The sequence below is a fragment of the Cyanistes caeruleus genome, chromosome Z, assembly GCF_971803275.1.
Source record: "Cyanistes caeruleus chromosome Z, bCyaCae1.hap1.1, whole genome shotgun sequence".
Classification (NCBI taxonomy): domain Eukaryota; kingdom Metazoa; phylum Chordata; class Aves; order Passeriformes; family Paridae; genus Cyanistes; species Cyanistes caeruleus.
The window spans coordinates 27,352,044-27,373,280 of NC_141732.1; the positions used below are offsets into that span (position 1 = coordinate 27,352,044).

The 21,237-nt window shown below is 48.4% G+C and overlaps 2 protein-coding genes across 2 annotated transcripts in view; both read right to left on the reverse strand.

Annotated features, from left to right (window-relative positions):
* Window positions 1-10,894, reverse strand: LOC147648253 (zinc finger protein 541-like). The gene is made up of 10 exons (XM_086869790.1): window positions 10,736-10,894; window positions 5,869-6,072; window positions 4,526-4,575; window positions 4,227-4,366; window positions 3,672-3,775; window positions 3,045-3,120; window positions 2,613-2,701; window positions 1,995-2,078; window positions 1,119-1,282; window positions 1-654 (listed from the first exon to the last, which is right to left on the reverse strand). Exons 1-10 carry the CDS (start codon window positions 10,892-10,894, stop codon window positions 558-560), a joined length of 1,167 nt encoding a protein of 388 aa, XP_086725916.1. The 3' UTR covers window positions 1-557.
* Window positions 10,210-21,237, reverse strand: part of LOC111946037 (uncharacterized) — a 17,822-nt gene continuing 6,794 nt past the window's right edge. Inside the window, exons 11-21 of the mRNA XM_086867983.1 lie at window positions 20,566-20,701; window positions 18,391-18,454; window positions 17,562-17,610; window positions 16,170-16,279; window positions 15,225-15,342; window positions 14,297-14,396; window positions 13,693-13,889; window positions 13,233-13,367; window positions 11,052-11,303; window positions 10,736-10,903; window positions 10,210-10,384 (exon numbers count right to left, since the gene is read on the reverse strand). Of these exons, the coding sequence (XP_086724109.1) occupies window positions 11,259-11,303; window positions 13,233-13,367; window positions 13,693-13,889; window positions 14,297-14,396; window positions 15,225-15,342; window positions 16,170-16,279; window positions 17,562-17,610; window positions 18,391-18,454; window positions 20,566-20,701 (954 nt within the window). The 3' untranslated portion in view covers window positions 10,210-10,384; window positions 10,736-10,903; window positions 11,052-11,258. The remainder of the gene's footprint in view (window positions 10,385-10,735; window positions 10,904-11,051; window positions 11,304-13,232; window positions 13,368-13,692; window positions 13,890-14,296; window positions 14,397-15,224; window positions 15,343-16,169; window positions 16,280-17,561; window positions 17,611-18,390; window positions 18,455-20,565; window positions 20,702-21,237) is intronic.

Sequence of the window (21,237 nt, forward strand, 5' to 3'; positions counted from 1 at the left end):
TGGAACAAACTTTGCTTTAATGAGAAAGACAGCTTTTGTCTTCATGAAAACAAGAGAACAAAAGATGGAGCTTAACGAACAACACCAAAGCTCTTACATTGACTGATAAGAATCGAACAATAATAATCTAATAAGCTAATAATCAAATCTAATAATCAAATAATAACAATATAATAACCTACTAACCTAATAATCTAATAATCAAATAATCTAATCATCATAATAATCTAATAATCCTAATAAATCTTTAAGAAAGCTAATGAATCTCAACTAACAAATTGAGAAATGTCACTAGTAATCGAATCTAATAATCTAACAATAATAATCTAAGAAGCTAATAACCTAATAATCTAATAATCTAATCATAATAATAATCCTAATAAATCTTTAAGAAAGCTAATGAATCTTAAGTAACAAATGGAGAAATGTCTATCTAGTCAACTAAACAGAAGAATGAATAATCCTAAAAACTTAAAAATCTTAAAAAACTTAAAAAACTTATTTCTATCTAGACCATCTGACAGATAATTTCTGTTAGCCCCAGATAAGTGGCAGGCTTAATTTGTTTTTTTCTTCTTGGGGAGAGGCCCTGCTTCCTTCCGTGCGCGATGTCTTCTCCGATGTGCGTTCCTTTCCTGCACGGTTTCAAACACCCTGGAAGACAGGAAACAAAGCAGCCATTGTTAATTCAATGCACACCATTAAAGCGAGCTCCAAGATTTCCATTTCTCCGTGAATTTCTGTCTTTTCTGGCTGTGGCACCTCTGTAAATTGATCAGAAGCATAAATCTGATCTTTCTTGTTGCAGTTCCTTCAAATGTCTTCCTCCTCTCGCTTCATCTTCTTTTGGATTTGATCAGCACCATCAAAGCAAGCTTTGGTCTACCTATTCCTACTTGTGTACGAATTGTGTCTTGGTGGGGCAGGGCAAGGTTTCCCTGGGAATGCTGGGCTTTAGCTAAGCTCTTTGGGGTGCAAGTGGCTTGTAAGGCTTTGCACGGCGGTGAGAGGCGGTCCTGCGAGTGCCCTCAGCTTCCCCTGTGGTGCCTTTGAACACGGTCAGCCTGTTTCAGTCCAAAGGCGCAGGCTTTGAGCAGAAAGAGGTAGAACTTGCGCACCGTTTGCACTGGCCGCAGGGAAAGGGGCCTCCCGCCGAATGGGGTGGCTGGGGCGCTTGGCAGCAGGGACACTCCGCGTTGCGGGCCCTCTTGCGGCTTCTCTTCCCTGTCTTCCCGTTCTCCTTTCTGGGAGGGCTTTGGCTCCTCTTTGGTTCGCTCACAGTCTGGAAATCCAAGAATCCTGATCAATTTTTCCTTCCTCTCACCAAGCTGGAAATCAGAGCGTCCAGCGCCAGAATCTATTGGCCTAAGCAAATTCCTCCCAAGCCTAAAGAGCTGGGAAAACAGCTGGATTTGGGGGCGGGCTGCAGCGGAATGCAAACACAGCACTTGGAGGAAAAAACGCCTCCTTTCTACTGCCTGAAGGGGTGGGATCCATATGTGGGTATCTATAGTTCTCCTTTTCTTAATTGGACCTCTCTGCCCAGCATCTGTTTACCCCTACTTTTCCTCCCTGTCTAGGGAATGACTTTTAAATTCAGCCAAATTCCTAAAGACACATGGTTACCCAGTTTCTACTGCCCAAACTAATCTCTCTCTCTCTCTCTCAGTGTCTGTGAAGCAAATTCTGGTTTGTCAGTAAGGAAAGTTTCAGCAGAGCCACAGCACGGGCAGCTCCTTTTTGGGGAGTACACTGGGATGCTACAAAAGGTCCCTGAACATCTGCAGAATCTCCACGAGCGCAGCCAGGATTACTGATGTTTTGATGTTTTGATGTTTGATGATCAAGGCCTGGGCAGCATCTGCTGCGCCTTTCCAGTGTACGGGACAATGTGATCCTGGCAGAGCGGTGCCTCCCAGGCTTGCCAGCAGGTTTTGTCCCCTTCTCCCAGTTTCTCCACCCTCCAGCCTTGTCTTGATTTTCTTCCCACTCACCTGAGCAAGACTTTTGGCAAGTTTATGTTCTTTCTTCCAGGTGTAGTAGTACTCCACACACTGTGCCACAGTCTTGCTCTGAACCTGTTGGGAAGAGAAGAAGAAGGAATCTAAAATAGCCATCCTGTAGGGTGCATTGGAGAACAATTGGAGAGTTCTGGAGTCACCTAGGAAGCAAAATGACGGAGTAAATTGAGTAGGGTGTAAAATGAAATAAATAGGGCGTAAAAGAGGCCTTGTGCAATGTAATATACAGTGTATGATGCTGTGTGGGAAGACATGCGATGCACAGATCAATAACAAATCCATGTAGCACAGTTTTTCTTTCCCCCATTGGGTTCTCAGCTCTCCCAGCACCATCTGCTGTGGAAGCATCAGCGCACCTAGGAGACCAAATCTGACAGAATAAGCCTTTGTGTTCCGAAAGAGCTTGGAGGAAAGGGCCTTTGAGGCAGAATCACCCCTCTCTTGCAGGCCTTTGATGTCCTGTTTCATTATTACTTGATTATTTCGGGTATTTGAGAAGAGAGAGAGACTGGATTCCAGCATCCGGGAGCAGAAATAATCAACATTTCCTCCTGATGATCTGCTAGGGTCAAGAATGTCCTATGGCTTTACCTGCTTCTGGATGAGATGAAAATCCTTGCCATAGGTGTGAAAAGCCTTTTCGAAGGACTCCTTCTCCTCAGGTGTCCATATGTCAGAGTCTGGCAAAAAAAGCAGCAGGTAAATTGGTCCCTCCATCCACTTGGAGTAGATCCCACTGGCTGCCAAAACAAAATTGGCGCCATCCACCTTTCACCTGCGTACATGTCTGCTCCCTTGGAAAGTAATGAAGACAAGAGCAGGCATTCCCCAGGAAGGAGAAAAAAAAAACCCATGGAAAACTCCAAGGAAAGCTGAAGGGGGAGATGCTGCTGCTTTCCCCTGCCCCAGGCAAGAGGAGGCCTTGTGATGGCATTATTTGTTGGAGCACAAATGCTTGCCATGGCAATTAAGGGGACGGCAGGCAGTATCTGTCAGTGAAGGAACAAGCTGTGCTTCGCTTACCTGCGTAATGATAATCAGCCAAGGGGTGGCCTTGAGGTGTGGGAGGCCCCCCTGAGAGCAACATGTCCAGAGCCTCCTGCAAGATCAAAGGGAAAAAGGCTTTAGCTTCCCCACCATAGAAAGGAGCCAAAGAACCATCAACGCTACCTTTCAGCTACTTTGCCTCTTCAGGGGTTCAGTCCAGTGGATCTCATATGGGTTCAACACTGGGGTTTGCTCCCAAACCTTCCTTTTTACTGCCCAACTCTTTGATCCTGCTCCCCAAGAGTGGCACGTTGGTCACCCACTCAGTGCTTCTCCTGAGCCCAGAATTGCCTCTGCTCGCTGAGGCTTGTGGGGATTTCCCCTCAACTCCCCCCAGAATGTGTTAGAGCACACAGATGTGCGGGAGATCGACAAGGGAGCAGGCTGTGGGACCTGCCAGCAGCTCCTCCAGGAGAGATATTGTCCCTGCTCAAGCCAGTTGGGCTCACCCCTGCTGTAGCTGGAGGAGACACAGCAGGCAGCAAGTTGTCCACTTCTTGTTAGCCCCCCTCTACAAAGAGCAGCCAGGAGAGGCTATCCCAGTGCCCAGGCCTTAGGAATTCCCTGTCCACTCTTCTGGGCACCCAAAGTGCCGCTTCTTACCGGAAGGCTGCCGCGTGCCTGGTGCAGGCAGTGCAGGGCCAGCTCCAGGTTAGCCGCTGGCCCGGAAACGCCACGGGCGCTGGCCATGTCCAACAGTTGTCTTACTGCAAGCACAACAAAACCCCAGTGAAAGTCAGGCTTGAAGCAAGAAAGGGGAAAGCTTGCAATACAAGGGAGAAGGAAAGCACAAGAGCTGAAGACAGCCAAGTGGTTGGAGGGCGTGGAAAGGATAGCAAAGAAAGGGGCAGCTGAACCAAGGGCCCACGTAGTGCTGGCTCTCTCTCCCATGAAAGCAGCCTTTGGAATAAGAAGCAGGGGCCAATCTCTCCTCTTCCAGTGGCAAATGCCCCCGACCGATATGGAGAGCAGGAAAGTTGCTCTTTTCCTGCCCTGCTGCAAAAATGGAGCATTCTCCTTGCCTCTAACCCTCCCATGGAAGAAGACGGGTGAGACAAGGAGAGATGCAGAGCATGCAAAAAGCTGCCTTTTACCAACAAAAAGCTGCCTTTTACACACCCAAGTATCTCAGGGGTGGAAGAAAAGCTTGACAGCTACCTCTGTCAGGTTTTTCCATGGCAGAGTCATCTTCCTCCCAAGGCTTCCAGACCAGGGATGCGTGCTCTTCATCCTCACTCGGTGGTGTGGTCTGCAGCTCAGGGAGCTCAGCCTGAAAGTCACTGCCAACCTTGATGTGTCTAAAGGGAAAAGGGATGGAGGGAAGAAAGGCAAGTGGTCAAGAGACACTTGATGCCATGGGCAGGCTTGAGGCAATCTCAGCCCAACTCTGAAATAACAGTTCTCCTCCTCGACATCCCTCAAGTTTGCCGCTCTTTTATCCCTCGGGCAAAACTCACGGTCGAATCTGGGCTCTTGCTTTCCTTTTCATTGTGCCTCTCCTTTCCACCTGGAAGAGAGCAAAACAAAGGCCCAGGTAAAAAAAACTTCAGCCATGATGTGTTGCTAGCCTTCCTTCTCATCCTCATCATTGAAAGCACAAGCTCCTGCGTCCCACCTCCCCTCTGTTTGGCACAATTGCTGCGTTTTTCACTTGGAACTTGCGAGGCAGGAGCCTCTGGCAGCCTGCAGTGTCCTCAAGAGGGGAAGACTGAAGGACAGGCAGTCTTGCCTTCAGACTTCACTTCAGTCCTGGGGCCAGTGAGAAGACCCAAGAGGATGGCACGCAAGTTGTGCCAGGGGAGGCTGAGCTTGGATAGGAGGAAAAGGTTCTTCAGCCAGAGGGTGGCTGGGCACTGGCACAGCCTCCCCAGGGAAGGGGTCACAGCACCAAGCCTGACAGAACTCAAAAAATGGACATTTGGACATTGCTCTTGGGCACAGGGTGTGATTCTTGAGGCTGTCCTGGGCAGGGCCAGGAGCCAGACTCAACTTTCTGGTGCCTTCCAACCCAGAAAATTCTGCCAAATTCTGTGACTGTGTTGTTGAGAAGGACCACTCCAGATGGCCCCATTTCACAGCTGCCTCTGCCCATGAGGCACAACCAGCCCCACAGGCATTGAAAAACATAGAGAAATCCATCCCAATATCTCAATAGAGATAAGAGGATCTATCCCCTGTCATTCATCTACAGAGACCCAATGCAGGTGGAACAAAAGAATCTAGAAAGATACTAAAGTCTAATGTCGCTGTAAATGATGTAAGTATGGAAGTATAGAAGAATGGCTGCAGGCAGACCATTTTTGTAGGTGAAAGGCTGTATTGGAGGACAAGCCTGGCAAACTGATTCCATGCCTTGAACAGCAGGGATCCCAGAGGAGAAGTGCCAACATTCTGGTTTTGAATGCTTTGGAGGAGGCGTGAGGAAAGCCAGGGCATGATACAGGACTTTTATGGACACTGAAGCCCTGAACTCATCAGTAATGACCAGATTGTTTAAGGGTCACCACAAGATAGTTGTAGGCCTTCAGTGGGTAGCAAGGAGGACTTTTAATCAGAAAATCTCATTGGTGGATGAGAATGTGAAACTGCAGGGTGACCGTTCTCTATGTCCTCTATGGAAAGCTCTGGATTTCCACAGATGGAGGCATGATTATTCCTCCAGAAGCTGGAGCCCGCTTTCATGTGTCACCTCGTCTGGGGAACGGGAGCACAGACCGTGTCTGCCGTGGCTGGTGGGAGAGCCAAGCGGAGCCTCCTGCCGTTCTCTTAGCGCTTTGAGGGCAAAGGGGGATTTTCTTACCTTTGCCAGTGCCAAAGTAGTGTGGGGATGCCTGCTGGCAGACGAGCTCGGGATGTCTATCCAGAGGCCAGATCTGGCACTGAGGCTAGAAGGTGGCTGGCCAGGGGCAGCCCAGGAGCAGATCCTGCAGCTGCTGCTCCAGCGCTGGTCCAGCACCAGTGTTCCACCAACAGCCACAGGAGTGGGAGACAATGACGACAGTCGCTATGGGCACAGCCACACATTCCATGCCCAGGGGACCCAGGGGACCCAGGGGACACAAACAGGGCTGGGGCACCTTTGCCTCTTTTACTTCTGCTGCTGCAAGGTTGCTCTGAGCACCTTCCCAGTGGGGCATTTCTCGACAGTCCTCTGGACGGGGCAAAGCAGTGCAGGGAGAGCTCTGGGTCTTCTCCGTGCTTCTCTGGAAGGTGCCTGCAGCTGAACGGGAGCCTGGCTCTGTCAAAGGGCCCATAGCACACTGTCTGCACTGCAGAAGCAGAAGGATCCTGGCCCTGGCTCTGCTCCAGCTCCGAGAGAAGCAAGAGCCTGCCAGTCGTTCAGTGGAGAGGCAGCTACAAAGCTTTTTCCTCAAAGTGGAAGCATTCATCCAGCCCCCTTTTATAAACTGTCTGATGCCTAGTGATGTCTCTTGATGATGTTTTCCCTCCTTTGAGCTGACCAGTCTCTCACCTCAACAGTCGTTCCCTGAAACTTGGAGAAACAGGATGTTTTTCAGAGGAATTGATGGGGACACACCACCAGCAATTCCCTAGCAAACATTTAATGCCCAATTCCTTTTTTCTTTCTTCCAGCTCCCTTGGAGAAGTGAGATGTTAGTCTCAAAAGACTGGGAGACTAGCACGAACAGAATTACTTTTTCACACTAATGGCCTTCCCACTTGTTTTAGGTCCCAGATAGGGCGGAACCGAGCCTGTTTTACTGCTTTCCTGCCTCATGTTAGGAAAAAGCAAATCTTGCTTCCTTCCCAGCCTGCTTGTTGCACACACACAGCAGCAAACCCCGGGGACAGCTGTAACAAGGCCCAGTGCAAAGCAGATGCTTTGGAGGCTCCAAATCCCACCTGCAGCGGCTCCGTCAGACAAGAGCAAGCTTCTGTCAGCATCCCAGCACCAGCCTGGTAGTTCCCCCCTCCCTCGTCTCCTCTCCATTCTCCCCAGCCCCTGCTCCCAAGACCTTGCCAGGCCATGCCATTTGCTGGGCTAGATAAAGGAGCGAGTTTCCTGCTCCTTTGGTGCAAATACCAAAGCTGTGAGAAGTGAGAGGATAATGTTCACTCCCGCTTTGCTTGATCTAAGGAGGTTGGTGGAGGCCCAGAGCGGGAGGCTGGTCTTGGAAAGAGAAACCGAAAGTGAGCTGCTGCTTTCTTGGATGTGTGAGGAAAAAGACAAAACTTTGGGGGTTCAAATAAACTAGGGTGTTTATTAAGGGAAAAAAGAAAAGGGGAGGAAGGGATAATGGGTGACGGAGTAAAAAGAAAATAAATTTTATAAAAGTCCCAGGTCTGAGGATTGAGGAATCCTTTGGCCGAACCGGGGTTTTGGTCCCAAAGCAAGAACTCGGCGGCACTGCAGTGAATGCTGCTAATCTGCACTCAAATTTATATAAAAAAGTCTCTAAAAGAGATGTAGACCGAAGTGTGCAGTGTCAGGTCCTCAGCTGCAGCTAATCCACAGTAAAAGGGCAGCTCTTCAAACTTCACAGGTCCTTTTATAATCTCTGTCCCCTCAGCTTGTTGCTGGCAGTCCCACCCCTGTAGTTGTTGTTGATTGGTGCTGGTAACGTCTTCTCCTCCAACAGTTTGCTGTCCTTGGGGTAACTGAGGTTTTGGAGGGAAAGTTCCTCATTAGTATGCACCGTTGCCCTGGTGTCAAGTTACAAGTCTTCTGGGGCAGGTTAAAAATTCTTTCTAAGATGCTGCTGGTGAGGGGATTTGCTTGGAAAACTTTGAAAGTAACAAACTTAAAAGAGATTATTAAACTTACAAACAATGCATCAATGGCAACAAACAAATGAGTAAGGGACTACAAAAAGAGGGATAATGCTTATGACAATTAAACATTCAATTGGAACACACAAAAAACCACAACCAGTACAATTCTACAATGAACAACTTCTAAGCAACAAAAACAACAACAACAAACAATTCCACATGCAAATGCCAATCTCAGGTTTTATAGATGACAGATGTTAATGCACGTGGATGTTAATTTTATAGAATGGCAGAGGTTGGAAAAGTCCTTGAAGGTGGCCAAGTCCATCTGTCCAGCAAAATGGAACAAAGCTGCGTTGCTTGGCGACCAAAAGTACTCAAACCCCCAGCTTTTATCCCTCCAAGTATAATGAGACAAGCCCACTCACATAGATGCAATTCATTGAATTGAACAAAGCCTCCCTTTTCACTGCAAGCTGAGGTTTTTAGGAATCCAAGGATGAAAGCCCACCATGATTTCACTGGCACCATGGGGACACACCTTTGGAAGTCCTGCCAGCTGGGGAAGGGGCTGGGCCTGTGGGAGGATGCACGTGCCCAGATCCTTCTCAGGGCCAATAGCGTGTTTGCAACACCAAACAAATGGAACAGACATTGCTGGAGTGATTTCAGACAGACAAAAAGACAAAATGGAACAAACTTTGCTTTAATGAGAAAGACAGCTTTTGTCTTCATGAAAACAAGAGAACAAAAGATGGAGCTTAACGAACAACACCAAAGCTCTTACATTGACTGATAAGAATCGAACACTAATAATCTAATAATCTAATCTAATAATCTAATGATAACAATAACCTAATAACCTAATAATCTAATAATCAGATAATCTAATCATCATAATAATCTAACAATCCTAATAAATCTTTAAGAAAGCTAATGAATCTCAACTAACAAATTGAGAAATGTCGCTAGTAATCGAATCTAATAATCTAACAATAATAATCTAAGAAGCTAATAACCTAATAATGTAATATTCAAATAATCTAATCATCATAATAATCTAATAATCCTAATAAATCTTTAAGAATGCTAATGAATCTTAAGTAACAAATGGAGAAATGTCTATCTAGTCAACTAAATAGGAGAATGAACAATCCTAAAAACTGAAAAATCAATCTATCTAGATTTCTATCCAGACCATTTGAAAGATAATTCTTGTTAGCCCTGGACAAGTGGCAGGCTTAATTTGGTCTTTTCTTCTTGGGGAGTGTCCCTGTTTTAGAATACAGGTGTCTGCTAGGGAGGGCAGGAGCCTCCCTTGCAATGAACAAATATAGCCCCCCTCCCTTCGAATTATTTTAATTCTGAAATCAAGGAGCCTTCAGGCAGAGATCTGGGGATAGGAATTACAGTTCTTTACTAGTATAACCAGGCAAACAACAATAACTACAGCATTAGCAAGAAAACAGAACCAGGGACCCCGTGACAGCTTTCTCGGCTGAGATGGGAAGGGATGGAGGAGAGGCTTTGTTTCACAAACCCCTCGGGCGGGCAGTGCCGGTGCTCCTGCAGGGCTCTGAGGAGCAGTCGGCTGGAACAGCAGGGATGAGCTGAGATCCTGGGCTGGTGGCTGAGATGTATCAGGAGCTCCACGGTGGTGCCTGGCACTGCCACACGTCCCGGCAGGAGAGGGGGGTGCGAGGCCACCAACAAAGAGGGAAGAAGGAGAAGAAGCAGCAGCTCCATCTGGGTGATGGCGAAATTCCCTTCTCCCCACCGCAGCAGCTCTGCACCCAAAGTTTCCTTCTCCGAAGCTGAAGAAAGCCCTCCAAACTGTCCCCACCCTCCTTTTTCCTGCCCCCTTCCCCCTCTGGGCCTGGCCAAACTCTTTTGTCACCCACCAAGTACCCACAGTTAGGTTGTCCTTGCAACTAATGGATAAAAATTCCATGGGCAAGCTAGAACTAAAAAAAAAGACACCTAACCCCCAACAAAGAGGTATCACTGGCTGAAAGGGACTAGGCCTGTAGGGTTAGGTGGAAGGTCCAAGTGCCCTTTTCGTCACCCTGTCTCCAAAGGGCCAGGAGACAGGATGACAGATACTGCTTTTATATTTAAAAACAAAAAGGGGGGAATGTTTGAGAGGTTTTTGTGCCATGCTCTTCATTGCTTTCTGTCTGGAAATGCAATTGCACTTTCTGCCTCATCCACAAGTCCATGGCTGGGGAAAACCTGGCCAATGGCCATATTGCAAAGGCAGGGTAGGCTGGAGTTGATAAAGGAAGGAGACTGTTCCCAATTCCAAACCATACCAGAACGCCCACAGGAGGGACATTTAAGAAAGAATTCAGAAGTGAATGTAGAGCCATATTGCGTGGGAGACAAGGAAAGGAATCTTGCAAGTGGCTTGGGGGTTTCTAGGATTTTTATTGCGAGTCTGCTGCTAGATGGCATTGGAGAAAGTAATCCTGAAGTGTTCCTGGTCATGTCCTCAGCTTCCTCAATTGCTTTGCTGCAAGTGTCCTACGTTTTCATTTGAAAAGCACTCGGAGTGGCGATTTTTGTGGCAGGGGCCATGTGATCTGTTGAAAGAAGAGGGGAAGTAAAACCAGCTCTCCCACATCTCCAGCCTGGCTCTGCCAGGTGGCTTCCTGGGGGACCTCCCTGCTTCTGAGAGACAGCTCTGGCCTTCCCATTCTTTTCAATCCAGCAACAGCATTCGTGCCTTCCTCACATCTGCACCCTGGCAGCCTCTCACCTGAGAAGCCCCGACCCTCATGGCACAAAGGTCTCTCCAGCACTGTTGACCAAGGACCAGTTAAGAGACAATCCCAGACAGACAGACAGACAGACAGACAGACAGTGTCCAGAGAAGCAGTGCCCTGAAGGAGCCCAGAGGGGTCCAAAACAACACACAAACTCTCTTTTCATACCTTTTGACTCTTGACTGGCCCTGCTTCATACGTCTTCTTGTTCAGCTTGCAAGGTGCCAACTTCCTGCTCCATCTCTCCTGCTCCCTCTCTACATCTGCCAGGAAGTTTTCTCCTTGCAGCAGCAGCTGCTCCTGCACCTCCACATGCTGACATTCCATCTCACAGGCCTGGTGGGGGGAGGAAGACACTTGCAGATGAAGTCCCAGACAAGCTCCCCAAAGAAAGAGTGGAAGCTTCATGCCCCACACAACACCCCCCCAGCTGGAAAGGGCACATTAATAGTGACTTTGTGCTCTCCAGCACCTGTGTCCTTACCAGAAATTTAGAAGGAGGATCAGCAGATGGGAGAAAAGGAGATGCCACCTTCCTTTCCTGCTCTGATGGCTGCCTGTTTCCTGGCCCCTGGCTCCTCAGGATTTCCGCCTGGTCTCAGAGGCTCTGTTCTCCAAGTGCTCAGGTGGTCCTCGTCATCCCCTCTGCTTCCTGCATTACTTTGCTGCCGGGATGACAGCCATGGGGTTGTCAGAAGAGGCTGGAGAGAGGCTCGGCTAATCTGAGAAATGGATGCTGCCCAGAGGGAAAAAGAAACAAAAGAAACCAAATGAAAAAAGGCAAAGGAAAGAGGAACCATTGTTTTCCCAGCTGAGCTTCTAACAGGGTTGTGAGAAATTAAGTGGAGATTTGTGTCAATCTAATGGTGACACTCACCCATGTCTGTGTGTCTGCGAGCAATACAGACAGAGACCATGGGATTATTACTAAGAAGTGGTTTGAAAATTAGCTAAAATAAAGCATGGAAGTAAAGTTGAACAAAATAATTATATAACAATCAGCTTTTAGATAACAGCTTGTTCTAACAACCAAATATTAAACTTTAAACTACCTTGTATCTTTGTATAAACTAGTTTGAAGGAAAACTTGTAATCACTTAAAAAAAGGGAAGTAAGACCAACAGGAGCTAAAAAGCTCTAGAAAAGCATTTTGAAACATGCTTTGGAACATTTTGAGTTTTGTAATAACTAAAGAAAGAGCCTATGAAGCTATTTTTAGAGAAGCTAGCTTTGAGTTGGAAAATGACTGAAAGAAAGCTTGCAAAATACATTCTGACTAACAAAATATACGCTTAGTTAAACAAACTGCTAATAGAAAACAATATTTTAAGAGAAAGATGAGAGACTACGGACACAGCAGAAGACCGTCTCGGACCAGCTCCCCAACAGATGTTCAAGAACCACAACCACTGATTAGGAGGGAAAACCAAGTAGAAAATAAGTGAGGATTTGAGGAAGTGAAGTGCCTAGAAAGGCATAAGAGACGAGCTTTGGAGACCTCAATTTGTGCATTGCTTAGGGTAGAGGCCCTCAACGCACCCAGCCCACTTGTGTAAAAACTTGCTCAGCTTTTATCAAACCAATTAATAAATTGGCTATATTGCCTGATGTACTGGCAAGTCTAGCATTTTCATTTATAACAGGGTCAAGCTGGTTTCCTCTAGTGTCCAGAAACACACAGATACAAGTGGCAGAGCACAGATGGACTCAATTCTGGCATCTTCCTCCATAGCAGGGACAGCCGAGGAAGTGGCCCGCTCAGCAGCGCCCCATCTGCCACAAAACCTGGCAGCAAAGCCGCAGCGCTTCTCATCTACGTGACCGGGCCAGGCAGCACATGGGGCTGGCACAAATGCTGCTCGGCTGTCCCTGTTTGGCTGGCAGAAACCCCTAAGAGTGGGCCAGGAGGGACAAGCTGGGTCCCCTGTGAGGCTCACTCTCAGCCCCCACAGCTCCTGCCTTCCCACAGATCAGCCTAGAAGTGCTTGGCAGGGACTGCTTTCATTGGGATCTCCAAACCCCACTGCGGGCCTCTGTCCCCAGCACTGCGATACTTCAGTTCCTTGGCTAGCAGGTAAACCTGAAAACAGCACCCGAGAGCAAAAGAGGGCCTCAGAAATGACGAGAAGTTGAGAGTTCTCCTCTGAGCAACGGCTGTGAGAATTGGGCTTGTTTAGCCTGGAGAAGGGCAATCTGCAAGGAGACCTTTCAATATTTGAAGGGGCTTCTAAAAAAGATGAGGACACATCTATTCACAGGGCCAATTGCAAGAGCCAAGGGGAAATGGTTTTAAACTAAGAGAGTTGATTCAGATTGGCTCTAAGGAAGAAAGTCTTTAGCAGGAGAGTGCTGAAACACTGGCACAGGTTGCCCAGAGAGCTGGCAGGTGCCCCAACGCTGGCAACATTCAAGGTCAGCTTGGCTGGGGCTCTGAGCAACTTGATCTACTTGAAGATATCCTTGCCAGTGGCAGGGGCCTTGGACTAGATGACCTTCAGCAGTCCCTTCTAACCTGAAGTAGTCTTGGATCCTACTTGGTTTTCATGTGAAAAGCAACCAGACTGGAGATTAAGATGAGGGGGGCCCATCTGATGCCCTGGAGCTCGGCCCAGGAGCAAACCCTGACAGGGAACACTCTTTGGCCTGCAGCCACTCTGCACTGTACCTCCAGAAGTTCCTTGGCAGAGCCTCTCTTGTCCACATCCATCTGCAGGCAACGTTCCAGAAATTCACACAAGCTGGGATGTAGGCTTAGCTTGTCCAGATCTGGAACTCCTTGTGTGCCTATCAGATACTTAGCCTGAGGAAGAAGGAAACAGACTCTACGTGATTCTTTCATATCCTTAAGTACCCACCTAGACCCCATATTTGAAGGCCCAGTCTGCAGTGGCAATTTCTTGCCTAGCAAATGGTGAGAGATGAGCCTTCTCTCCCAAAAGAAAAAGGCCCCAGGGCTGCCTCAGCTATTCCAACATCCAGCAGCTCTTGCCTTGACAGCTTACGTGGGCCCCAGGGACATTTTAGAAGTGGGCCTTCTTGGAAGCTGTCCAAGCTGTGGGAATGGGATTGTGTCTAATGGAGACAGAGCAGAAGGCCACTGGCATGTGGGCTTATTTGCACCTTACCTTAGCACTGGTTTTCCAAGTATACGGAGCCTCTCCTATGGCCATTTCTATTCCCACAATCCCAAGGGACCAGATGTCCACTTTGGGGCCGTATGGCTCTCTCCTGACAACCTCGGGCGCCATCCAGCGAGTGGTCCCGGCCATACACCTCGGTTTACTCTGCTCAGGGCTGAGCACAGCACAGAGGCCAAAATCAGCTGAGGAGACAAACAAACACTGCTTCAAGGAGGAAACCAAGGGAAAATGTTCCTCAGTCTAAGTCTCAGAATGCAATGCTGAATCAAGGTGGAAAAGGAGCTGTGCTCTTGTGCAGCCTCAGGGCTGCAGCCATGCATATGGGGAACTGTCCACTTAGCAAACCCAAACCATTCACACCGTGGCTTTCCTCATTCACCTGAAGCTTTAGACTGAACTTCTCTCCCTCTGCAGTGGGCACATACAAGCCAACCTTGACACCTTGTTGCTCTCTACACCTCTTAGCACCTTGCAGCAGTGCCCTGAGCTTGCAGGAGTGCTGCGTGCACTCTCAGCAGCAGCTGGCAGCCACTCAAAAGCAGCCCCACACCACCTCCCCGCAGCGCTGCACCTGACCAAGAATACCCACCCAACTTGACAGAGCCATCCAGGCCCAGAAGTATATTGTCACTTTTGATGTCTCTGTGGATCACGTCGTTGGCATGAAGGAAGGCCAGGCCTTGCAGGCACTGGGAGAGAAAAAAGAAACGGGAAGCCAAAAGTTAGCCTGATCTGATTGCATCACATGCCAAAGGAAACTGCTCCTGAAGATTCACAGATCTCAAAGGAGCAGTGAGTGGTGGCAAGAGGAAGAGCTTGCTGCTTCAACTCTAGGAGAGCACGATCATTCCAAGGGAAGACATATTAGTTGCTGAGGGGGAAACATCAGTCCTTGCTCGAGACTGTCCCCTGCAAAGCCAGTGGGAATGAGTGCTGCTGCAGCTGATGTGCTTTCCCCATCCGGAGGACAAGCAAAGGTTTGCCAAAAGAGGAGAAGTCCCTGCCTTGGGTACCAAGGGGATGACTGTCAGCTGGGAGACTGGAGGACAAGGGTTATAAGGCTGCCTTGACAGCAGACTCAGAAGGAGCTCTTTTGTCAGTTTTCAGCAGCAAGCACCATGGTGGGGGCCATGCCATCCTTTGAAGGCCAGACCTGTGAGAGATGAGTCTCTCTTTGGCTTTGCCATAGGTTTAAAACTCAGACAGCAGCCCCTTTGCACTTACAGGCAAAGAAGGCAATGCAGAAAGGTTCTGGGCAAAGGCTTGGAGGGGCAAAGCACAGAACAGAAAATAAAACTGCAAAAGAGACAGAGAGTTCAACAGCAGTAGGTAAGTGTAAAGAAGACTGCAGTACAGGCAGGGCCACAGGCAGGCAGTTCAGTCCAGATGCTCTTGCTTCTCTGAAGCGTAAAAGAGCAATGCAGAAAGAAAGCTCTGAACATGGAATCACTCACTTAGCAGCACCTTCCAAGGACAAGCCATGCCAAGCCATGGCAAGCACAAGCAGGATCCCTTACCTCCCGGCAGACCGTTGCTATGTGTCCTACAGCCATCGTTCCCATGTGGATCACCTTAGCTAAAGAGCCTCCGTCCATATACTCCAAGACCAGCAGGAGAATCTCATTCAGAAGGTAGCTGGAAGATGAAAACAACAGTGTGGAGATGAATGTGCACAGCTAAACTGCTGTATGGAAGGAAGGGTTACAGCTGAGTTTTGTTTCCAGGTCGCTGGTAAATGAAGATGGAATAAAATCAAGACCATCTCCACCTAGGCAATCCAGTGCTTGCAATCTGTGTCTGAATGAGGAAGGCACATCTGTGGAAAAGGAGACAGCTTAGGCGGCAAGCAGGGGAAAAAGACACATTTGTGATGGCCCAGATAAATCTGGAAGTGGACACATGCCAGCAGCTGCTTCATTATCTTCATATACCAATTGCACCATTAACTCCAGCAACAAGGGAACAGATTTCACAGCTTTTACCCCGGGCAGGCGAGTGTGCAGCACTGCAAAACACCCTTTGGAAAACGGTGCATAAAGGACAGTCACAAAGGGGAAAAACAATTTCAGACCTGGCAAACCATGTGTCCCCTAGCCTAGTCTTTTGGAATGCAAGGCAATGGAAAATGGTGGGAACAGTGCAAGGGAAATCATTTCTGTCATGCTTTCTCAGCACTTCTCCTGCGACACTCAGGAAAAACCATGTCCTCATAAGGACATGCAGTGAGTGAATGTGCAGGCTGCTGGCTTAGGAAGAGAGCCAGGTTTCTGAGAACAATCTTCAAGTTATTTATGCCGGGAATCATTCCTGGGGACAAAATGCAATCTCCTCCCATGCCTGGCCCAGGAGTGGCTTGATGTTAATGGAAAGATGCATTTTCTGCCAGCAAGTAAAGACCTTTTAAACCTTTGCCTTGTGAGTATGGCAAGGAGCATTCCCAGAAAAATCCCAGAAGTACTTACCTTTCAAGGTAGGTGACAATATTTGGGTTCTTGTATTCCCTCATGACCAGGATTTCTTTCAATACGTCCTCGCAGCCCTGGTGCTGGAGATCAAGTTCCTTTACAGCCACCTGCAATGACGTTGAAACCCATTAGGTACAGACATTACAAGAGCCTCTTTCTCCTTGTGCTCATGGGCCACGATGCCTTGTCACCTCGGGAAAAAGGGACTCTAAAGCATCAACCACAAGGCGCTAACAACACTCTCTGCACCCACAGGCTTCTCAAACAGACTTGGTTTCTCACCACTATTATCATTTACACACGTTTTGTAAGCCAAAAGCAATTCTGCTTCTGTGAAAAGAAATTGAAATGGCTGGAAATATGCTAGCATTTCTAGGGACTGACCACTCACTGTTTCAGAACCGGCTGCCATTCTTGATTGTGCCCCAATGTAAATGCACAGCTACATTATGGAGAAAATGCTGTCCAAAAAAGAACTCTAAGACAACTCAAAGTAAAGCTGAGTTTTCTCAAAACTTCCCTAACTTTTATAGTTTGGATTTTGCATCTCTGAAGAACATTCTTGAACATGGTTTAGACTTGTAATTATTTAGTGGGTTTAAAAAGCAATACTTCTTTCTGTGGCAGACACCCCCCATGTTATAGGCATGGTTTAGGGCTTTTGGATTCCTCGTAGACCTCCCTCCGAGCACAGTTCCTGAGCACAGCACTGCAGGTGGATAAGGAACTATCAGGAAGATGGAGTTGTATGTGCTGGGAGCCAGAAATGAGAAGTCAGGACTCTGAACTTTTAACCCCAAAGAGCAGTGCGGCTCTCCAAGACACCACCATGCCTGTTCAGGACAAACAGCATCCCTGTAATGGAATGTCACTGACACAGAACCAACACAAGGTTGTATTATTTAAGGCTCATCATTGACTTCTCCTCATTGACCCGTGTGTGTGTGTCTGTGTGTGGGCCACGTTCCCTAGGACTGAAACGCAAAACCGTGTCCAGACAAAATCTCTCCTTCATTAGATCTTGTATTATATTTACAAACTAAACCACATGATGGAAGATAATGGGAGATCCCATCTGTGTCAGAACCTGGGCTTAAGAGGAATTGGGCCAGAACGATGGCTGTTGCCATCAATCACTCTACGCATATTTATCCAGTAAGTTTGGACTAGCGTGTCCTTCTCTGAAACACACCACCGCCATCCCTGCATCCATTCAGGATGCAAGACAAAGTCTGTCCAAAATGCATTCTGCAGGCTGCCTCTAGGTAGGCTGCTTCTGCAGGACAGCCTTTGCAGCAAGGACAGGTGGCCCAAAGCTCTGGCCACAGGTCACATTGCAAGGGAAAGCACTCCAGAGCAGCAGAATCTGCGAGGGCTGTTGGCACTTACCGCTTGTCCTGTGGCAACATCAAAGGCCTTATAAACGGTTCCAAAACCCCTAGAAACAGAAGAGTGGCAAGAACAGAGAAGCTGTTCAGTGCTGAGAAGTGAAAGGCAGCCCAGGCAGGAGCTCTCTGCTGCCCGGAGTGTCTGTAAAACACCATGGTTTGTCTACTCTTGTGCCAGTAGCCCAGCAGCCCAGCAGCCCTCTGCATGCACCATGTTCAAGTGAAAAGCTCCATCCAACAGGGAGGAAAAGAGCTGCTACAAATCCCAAATGTACACACTAGATTATGGATGTGGGGGTTTTCTTCCCTTCTTCCTTTTTGTGCCTGTGTGTGTGCCTTTCCAGGCAATGGAACAGAGAGACCTGCTGGGCCTTCTCACCACTCTCTTTTCATTCTATCTGCCAAACTCAGGCAGCACCACGCAGCCTTCCTTATTGTCCTGAGCACTGAATATTGTTTTCAGCCAAAGACTGGAAAGAAATGCCACAACAGCAATTATCTGACAGCTATCAGGTGGGAAGCTGCTCTCTCAGTTTTCCTTCATCATTGTGGCCATATTACTTTGAATCATACAAAACCATGTCTCCTAGGAAAAGCAGCCAAGTGGTGCCACACGCTTGAGGGACAGCACGGCTTCCAGGTCCTCCTCCTTGAGGCAGGCAAGAAATTGCCAGCATCCAGTTACCTTGGATGATGCCTTGTGATCAGTAGTGAGACAGGGACAATCTAAAGCCGGGCTGTGAAGATGCTTGCAGCTGGCCTGACTTCCCACTTGATATTGCACCAGCAAAATACCTGGCCCATGCACAAGTAAGCTTGGCTGCACTCACCCACTACCAATAAGTTCCCATCCAGTGTATTTCTTCTCTGGATCTCCCACGCTCACAACACTCCCTGAAAGAAACAAAACACAAGAACAAACTTCAAAGGAGAGATACCGACTTGCAGGAGATCTGAAACTCAGCTCCACTCTCGGGACTCTGAGCAATTTATGGTCGGTTGGCAACAAGAACAACAGCAGCAGCAGCCCCAGCAAGGCAGGCAGCTCTGTAGCACACATGGCCTGCACAGAGTCTGATTCTCCACGCTCCTTTGAAGGGTTACCTTGAGAGGAAACTAAGCCCATGGAGAAAGCATCAGAGCAGACCGACATCAGAAAACAACAGGCACCAAGGCAAGTAGCTGTCATTTACAAATCAGAAGGAGAGCTGAAAAATCAGGAGTCTTCATTTCCTTGGGAATGCACACTCTCTTGTAAGATTCAGCAAAAGATTTCCTACTTCCAAAGACTAAATACACTCTGGGATCTGGGATGAATTTTTACCAACAGCTGCTTTTTGCCGAGCAGAAAGAATATTGCAACGTGAATTCCAGGAGCATAGGGGACCTTGTCTACCTCTCAGCATTTTGCCTAAAGAATGCCTTGCCACTTGTCAAGAACAGCAGCTCATGCTATAACCAAGAACAATGGCTGGAAGAATTAGGATCCTCTTCATTGCTGAGCAGGCTAAGTTCTGAAGATGACTTTGCCCATTCCCCATGGGCAGTGAAGAAATACAAGTACTTGTCTTCAGCCTGGGGTGCAGCAGTCTCTAGCACTGGACTCAGCCTCTTCAGCACCACCCACGTGCCCCATCTTCCCAAATGGGCACAGTGGAGATGGGTAACAAGGACAGCGCCGCTCCTCAGGCGCTGCCGTGGCACAGACTGCTGCCCAAGTGAGACGCTGATTCTTTCACAAGTCCAGGCAAAGCTGTGCCAATGGGGAGGCAGCTAAATCCTCACAGCTCAGGAAGGCTCCAGCCTCTGCAGTCACACCAGCCATCAGTGGCAGGGCAGGTAGGACAAAAAGCTTGGCAAAGCCCACCAATGGCCACAGACAACCACTGTGAAGAAGCCAGAGTCAGACTGAGTCCCATTACAAGCTGGTGCCCCACTCGACACAGACCATGACTGCCACTGAGTCCAGACCCACACAGGACTGGATCAATGCCCCTTTTGTCCCAACAGTTGACGGCAGACTCTGAGTAAACTGGGCTCTGTTCAGTACCCAACCTGTTATTCTCTGACAGCGCTGCCCTGGCAGCTATTACATGCAAGAAGCAACTTGGCTGTACTGCAGAGTCACCAAGGCCATGGTGTGCTTTCCTAGAGCATGATCCGAGCAGGGATTGAGGCCAGGGCTTGGCTGTCCAGGAGTATTGATGGGCCGGGCATTAGCCGTGACAAAGTGGCCGGTACCAGGGGAACGTGCAGCAGAGGGGCTGCAGCCTTCCTCCTGAGAACTGCCTGCAGGGCACTTGGATCTCACTGTGCCACATAGATGCATTGTCTCTTTGATGCATCTTCCTAAGCATACAAGTAAAATATCAAAGAGGGATTGTAAAAAAAAAAGTCTCCTGTTTTTCTTCTTTTTGTGCACTTGGAAAACACCTCTTCCTCTCTGACTCCGAAGGATTCTTCTAAGAATATGGTATTTTAACTTCTGGGGCCTACTGAAAAGACCTCTTCCTCTCCTATTTCTGCTGATACCCTGATACCCTTTTCAAGGAGGTTGGGCTAACCAAAATATAGAATTCTTAACAAAACCAACTGCAGGAGGAAAAGTCCTAACAGTCATCAAAACAACACCAGTATGAAAGCAGCCACACAGCCAAGCAATTTCTCTGAAGTGTTTGGTCTCCAATGACTGGTGACAAGAAAGGAGTTGAGAGGCAATCTAGGACGCCAACAGTTAGGATCCATTTAGCCAGACTAGCACACACACTTGTTCCCTGGGTCATTTGCTAGGTCGCAACCATCAGTTGCCACCCACTCCCAGCTGCCCTCTAAGGCAAAAGGAATGGCCCAAAGTGCTCCCTGGCTGCCTCTGAGTACCACAACGGCTTCTGTAGGGAATCCAGAATGTCTGTCCCACACCAGAATGAGGAGGAATATGCTGTAGTACAGCAGGCACACACACTATAATACACAGCTTGTTTGGACAAAGGATGTACAGGACGTACTCAGCAGCTTCAGGCAGTGCTTCTCTTTCCGCTGCTCTGACTCCTGCCTTGGGCGGGACGAACTGCTCCTGCTCAGGTTTTCAGGCTGCGGAGGGAAGGCTCCTTTGGAAGATGCTGCTGCAGCGCCCACGTCCATCTGGAACAAGAAATTGGTTGGTGTCACAAAGGTGGCTGGCAGAGATGCCCCAGAGAGCGCATATCAAAGGCAAGCCCTTAGGAACAACACTTGTGTTAGGCTGCAAGCTGAGCTCTCAACTCTTCCAGCTCAAGTCCAACCCCACCAAGCAGGCACAGACTACAGCTTGTCAGTCAGCCCGAGTAGAGACTGTGGAAGGGAAAGAACAAGTTTCAATTTCACCCTGTCCTGAGGACTGCATTCACCATGGACAGGGACAACTTGTTCAGAATCCATGTGGGTCACCATGTTGACCTGAAGAAAGCCCCAAAAAGAAAGCGAGCACTAGGAGGCCGGCAGAAATACATTCTGAGCATTGCTGGCCCACAGCCAAAGCACTAGCCCTGCTGCCCAGGGCAGCAGCTGAGATTCAGCAGCCCAGGAAGTGTCCTTCTGAGCAGCTGCAATGGAGAGCACAGCACATGGCAGCCAGAGGCATGGCCTCCATCCTCCTGCTGCTCTGCAGGAGAAAGGTGAGAAGGGCAGAGACCACTTGT